This window comes from Lactuca virosa, chromosome 3 (assembly GCF_052849685.1).
Source record: "Lactuca virosa cultivar CGN04683 chromosome 3, Lactuca_virosa_CGN04683_v6, whole genome shotgun sequence".
Classification (NCBI taxonomy): domain Eukaryota; kingdom Viridiplantae; phylum Streptophyta; class Magnoliopsida; order Asterales; family Asteraceae; genus Lactuca; species Lactuca virosa.
This window is the reverse complement of record NC_136428.1, coordinates 219450803-219456802: the sequence shown is the minus strand read 5'-3', so window position 1 is coordinate 219456802 and position 6000 is coordinate 219450803. Positions and strand designations below refer to the sequence as shown.

The following is a 6000-nucleotide window of genomic DNA, read 5'->3' as shown; positions in this document are numbered from 1 at the left end:
ACAATCGCTTTTGAAGAGAACACGTTGGATCCACACTATCGGAGGACACTCACCTTTAGGCTAAGAGGACAATATCGGGAATGCATTTTGGTCGAGCTTGCATGGAGGTTGGGAATTTATGGCCATAAAGAAACCAGGACTAGAAATTTCACCACATTTATGGAGTCTAGGCTTCGGGATTTTTCAGCAGGAATTCAGAATTATGAATTTTGGACTACTATTGCCAACGGGGTTTATGATTCGCAGGAAAGCCAAATCCAGTCGCCTATTCATCATTTTCTCCATCGTCTCATTACTTCCAATGTCAATCACAAACGACATGGAGACAAGGTCCCTAGCTTGAACCTCTTTTATTTATGGAGTATTATTACACCCAGAGTATTTTTCAACATCTCGTATGCTATTACCTGATTCTTAGCCGAAAAATTCGTGAAACCGCAAGCGAGAAGTCCCATATGTGGGGGACATTTTGTGACATGACTTGCAAAATCTTATGGAATTTTGGACTTGACTAAGCTACAAACTTTTACACTTATTCCGAGTCAACGCCTCACGGTGGGAAAGTTAAAACCAATGAGAGTCGATGTAGGAGTGGATTCAAAATACCAGCCGATGATCCGAAGGTGCCGACAGGAGGAGTTGATGAACCAAGGTCGAACCCACAACCACGTCGAAACAAGAGGAGACCAGCCGAGGCATCAACTCATGAGTATGTTAAAGATGTACCCATAGGGGTGGGCCCCCTATGGATCCTTTTTCGATACAATTGGGACAATACATGGACAATATGTGTGGGGGCATATCTTATACGACTAGAACACATGGAGCAGGGAAGAGCGGAGTGTTAGAAATATGGTTTAGTGGCACTTGGAAATCTGAGAATCGTGATAATCACTTTCAAATCGAAGTATTTCGGTGGTACTCCCAAATCCTCAATTGGATAAGACTCAGATAAAATCAGAGAGAAAGAAAGAGAATGAGATGGTGTAATTTCGTGAGTACCAGAAAACTGACTAAGATTTGGTTATAAACCTTCCTTATCTGAAAAAACTGTCAAAACTGTCATATAACAGTTTTTTCTCAACAGCTCGATCCCAGCCAGGGGCTGCCGCCCCTTGGACCCCGCTCCCAGGGGCGCTGCCCCCGGATCCCCGTTCGTTCAGGGGCTTCGCCCCTAAATGACAGTATACTTTGATACTTGATCAAACTTAAACAAGTTTGTACTCCACACTTTCCTTACTTGTTTAATATTTATCAAGGTCATTTTTAGTCAACAAAGTAATCCCATTACACTTAAATAACCTTGATGATAACAAATCACCAACACGGAACACATCAGCCAGACGATGAGAAGGAGTGACTCTATCCTTTTATTTTTAGTTTTATGTTTTATTTGTTTGGTTTGCGTAAGACTATTTTTCTATTTTTATTTTGTTTCGGTGGTGTGTTTTTTAGTTTTTGGATTGTAAACTTGAACAATTTTCCTTTTTATTACTCGTTCCTGTTTTGATTTTGATCTCGCAGAATTTATAATAGGAGGTAGCACTAAGTTCAATGAACAAACCATGTGAGTCAAACAATTATATTCACAAGACACGATTAAAAAAAAAAGGAGTAAATTACAGAAATGACTCCTATGGTTTGAATAAATTCGTAGGTTTGGTCCAACCTTTAAAATTTTGATAGATGACGTCCTTATGGTTTGCAAACCTTGCAACAATGGTCTTTATGTCTAACTCCGTTAGAATATTACCGTTAAATACATATAGAATGACCTTTTTACCCTTTTTTTTGTATTCTTTGTCTTTTTGTTATTTATATTTAATACTCTTAGCATTTATTAAAAGTCTCAACACGTTATCTCAAACCCATCTCCCCCCCCCCCCCCCGGTTATCTTCTCGACAACTCGTCTTCTCTGGTAACTCCTTCCGGCCATCTTCTCCAACAACCCCCGTCGGCCATCTTCTCCAACTAAGTCTACTAGTTAAATAAAATAACATGTAACGTAATTTTCTTCTATTATAGGGGTTATAGAGCACCACCCCACCACCATATTGTCCTATGTTCATATTTTCTTGCAACATCTCCGACGACCATCATCGGAAGAACATAATCTAGCATGAAGAAAATTAGAACACAACGTTTTCTTTCCTTTTGTATTTATCGACTGGTATTATAAAAGACAAAAAGAAATCTAGCATGAAGCCGGGGATAATTCAGGGATGCAACACAATGAAATAACAAATCGTTACTAGACACCTGAACCACCCACTAGGTTGTTGAATATAGTACGTTGGCAGAGCTAGAGACACCAAGAGTAAGCCATATTTTTGACAATTTATAACACAATAATACAGGAAAAATATACAACATGAATAACCTAACCTTGTATAATCCACATCTAGGACACCTTGCAAGTTGCAACATCAAGTTGAGGAGTTTGAGAACTTCGAGAGCATGGGCATTTATTTGTCTAGAACAAACAAAACAACACTAAAGATTATTGACCTTCATAGAACTTTGAATTATAGAGCACCCACTGTAGTTGAGCTCTGATCCCTTGATCTCACTTCTATATATGTATAAATTATGAAGGCTAGGAGCAATAATCAACAAATTCATCTCACAGTAAGAGATTAGGGTTGTGAGTTTGATTAATAATGGATTACCTTAATACAAATAATTGCAGTACCTTCAATTTCATGTTAGTGCAATGTCAGTGGAGTGGGATGAACCGGTGGTGGTACCTTCAGTTTCATGTTAGTGCAATGTCAGCGGAATGGGATGAACCGGTAGTGGTGACCTGAGCTGGAGTGGGATGAGCAATTGGTCCATCGCCTAACAACTCTTTGCTTTCACCGAATAGGGTTCACTGAATTGTAAGTTGGAGTGAGATCAGGATGGTGATGTTGTTTCTTGACCCAACGATGGGATGACAGAGGCGACGACTATAGAGGATGGAAGATGAGAAGGAAGGTGGGTATGTAGAAGGCTGTATGGGAGAACCTCCTCGCCGGAAGAGAGCGACGACGATGAGACGAGGGAGGTTGTCGGAAGGGGGAGGAACCTGGTATCGGTTCTAGGGCATTTAAATGAATGAATTGTATAAAAGATATGTGAAATTACAAATTTGGTCCCTGAATCTTATTAGTTTTTTATTTAAATTTTAAAGGTAAAACAGTCAATCTGTAATACTTAACGTTTGATGTTTAACAACATCCACCAAAAGAGACCAGCAGTGTAATTATTCAAAACCACAAGGACCTAACATATAGACATTTCAAATGTTGGATAAACCTGCAAATTTGACCAAACCACGGGGACCATTTCTGTAATTTACTCAAAAAAGATTTATGTGGAAAACATAGAGTAAATAATAGTTTTGGTCCCTATGGTTTAGGTAGATTCACACTTTTGGTCCAACATTTGGATAATGGACAAGATGCATCCCTATGGTTTCCCAATCTTGCAGTTTTGGTCCTTGGTCTATATAAATAGACTATATTGCCCTTTCTAATTTCTTTTACCCTTTTTTAAAATATAAAATATATTTTGGGCCCACCTCCCCTAGCCCTCCACCCCAACCTCACTGTCTCTCTCCCATTCTTCTTACTTTTTCATTCTTCTTTCACCCTGTTCAAGAGTGCCGCTCTACCCCATATTTCTTCTTCCTATTACTTTTTTCCTTCTTCTTCCTAATCAACATAGAATCATAGTATCGATAGATGTTTGAGATTGGTGGTTGTGGAGTATATGAGGGGTTCGTTATTGTAGGAAGCAACGGAGTCACCAAGATGGGGGAAATGACGATGAAGAATAGGATGATGACGATGGAGAAGACGACTGATACAATGTCGAGGTTATGATAGTTTTGGATTTTAGACAATGTAATTTTGAGTCGATGAGCCATTTGTCATAATTGGTATGTTACTAGGGTTAGAAAAAGAAATTGGCAATGGAGATGAGATATATAAATGTCTCTGGAGGGAGAGAGGTTGAGACATTGAAGGGGAGACGAAGGATATACGAGATCTGAAGGTGCTGAATCAAACGGAACAAGAGGGTATGTGAGATTTGTAGGTGACGAACCAAACCAAAGGGATGGTTATGGGTGGTTTCAAAAGGAGATAGGGAAAGGAGTTGATGGGAAGGGAGGTACCTAATGGAAAGAAATCATGTGTTCCTTGTCTTCTGGTGTTCTTGGAGAAAATCACCAACCATGATTGTGGTGGTGTTGATTAATGATGGTGGGAGATGAAGTAGTGGCGATGACTAAAGCTTTGGGAATGTTTATGGTGGTGAATGAGAGAGATGAACATGACGGGTTATGGTAGGGTGGGGGCGGGTGTGTATGGTGGACATTTTTTATTTTTTATATTATCAAAATTTGTAAGTGAGTAAAAGCAAATAGAAAAAGAAATTGGAAAAGACAATATACTCTATTTATATGGATCAAGGACCAAAACTGCAAGATTAGAAAACCACAATGATGCATCTTGTCTATTTTCCAAAGATTGGACCAAAAGTGTGAATTTACCTAAACCACAATGACCAAAACTATAATTTACTCGGAATACATATTTAAAGATAGAGATTACAATATGTTTCAAAGTTTGTAGGGAGGAGGTTATAAATAAAATACTATATAATGTTTTCACAACAAAAACAGACTTCACAAAAAAACCTAATGAAAATGTACATGTAGAGATTTCTAAAAAAGTATTTTACTATGGAATTGTATTTTCCAACATGAATTATTGTGAGCATAATTACCTTAAATGATAAAAATACTAAGTTAAAATTTATGAAAATATACTTTTTAATGGAGATATTTCACATGTATCATTGCGAAATATATATATATATTTTTTTTCATAAAAATTGTAATTTCTCCTATTTTAATCGTATTTAATCAAATATTAAACAAAAATCCGCAAAAATAAACAGAATATTGATCCAACGAGACTGTGCCACGTCATCCACAATCTTGGAAGGATTATAAGGTAATAAACCAGTTGTCTATCTGATCGGTATTTTACTTGGCCACAAAATGAGAGACCAGTAGTCATCAAGCTCCGCCGCAGAGAAACTCATCACCACTCAGCACTCAGCCATGTCTTGCAGAAGCTTGAATCTGCTACTAAACCCATTCTCTAGCCGGAGCTCCCGCACCATAACCCTAGTCTCCTCCTACAAGGCACAATGCCCTAAAGTCGCGCCTCCATCGATTCGTTCTGATGGCCAGAGCCGGAGACATCTATTGTTTCTTATGACGGCAACAACGGCAATTACGGCAATGGAGATGCCGTCGATGGCGGAGGACATAGGGCTATTTGGATTGAGGAAGAAGCTGAAGAAGGCAGAGGAAGAAGCGGTGGAGATCGTGAAGGAAGGAATTGAGTCAGCTGAGAAAGGAGTCGAAGCCGCGGAGAGACAGATCGAGGCGGCGGAGATGGAGATTGAGACGGAGGTCCGTTTCGGAGGTGGTTTGACGCAGGCGGGAGTGGTTGCTGGTGCGGAGGTTGTTGGGATTTTGATTGCTACTTCGGTGGTTAATGGGATATTAGGACCTGAAAGTTAATTTTGAAATTCTGATCGATTACTATCACAGATTCACAGGTAATCATTAATCAAACTTTGATTTCTGATTGTTGTTTGTTAATCAGTTGTTTGAATTGCATTGCATATCTGTTGATCGTGTTTGTTTCTTAAAGTAGTTTGGTGATGAATACATGATCAAATCATCAACAGCATTTGTTTTCATTTTTTCTTTTAAGGAATTTACGATTAGGTGAAGTTTTAGATTTCTATATTCAATGGTGGATATAATTTTTTGTGTGTGTGTGTTGTAACGTGTCATGTTTGTACACATACAGCCACACAGTTGACACAACCATATCGATACGAAAAATTCATATCCGAGTACAACCATTGAAAACTATGGAGTACCATTAGATATCGGAAGATCTACAATACTTTTTGAAAAAGAAAAGGAGTTA

At 38.6% G+C, this 6000-nt stretch overlaps 1 protein-coding gene across 1 annotated transcript; it reads left to right on the top strand.

The window, feature by feature from the left end:
• The first annotated feature begins 5020 nt into the window (after nt 1-5020).
• On the top strand, nt 5021-5797 carry YCF37 (homolog of Synechocystis YCF37). Its single transcript, XM_079086076.1, has one exon. The coding sequence runs from the start codon at nt 5115-5117 to the stop codon at nt 5580-5582; it is 468 nt and encodes a 155-aa protein (XP_078942202.1). The 5' UTR covers nt 5021-5114; the 3' UTR covers nt 5583-5797.
• The last annotated feature ends 203 nt before the right edge of the window (nt 5798-6000 follow it).

Bases quoted from the DNA above. Each gene is read 5' to 3' on its own strand.
- YCF37 (XM_079086076.1), top strand. From the start codon at position 5,115: ATGTCTTGCAGAAGCTTGAATCTGCTACTAAACCCATTCTCTAGCCGG.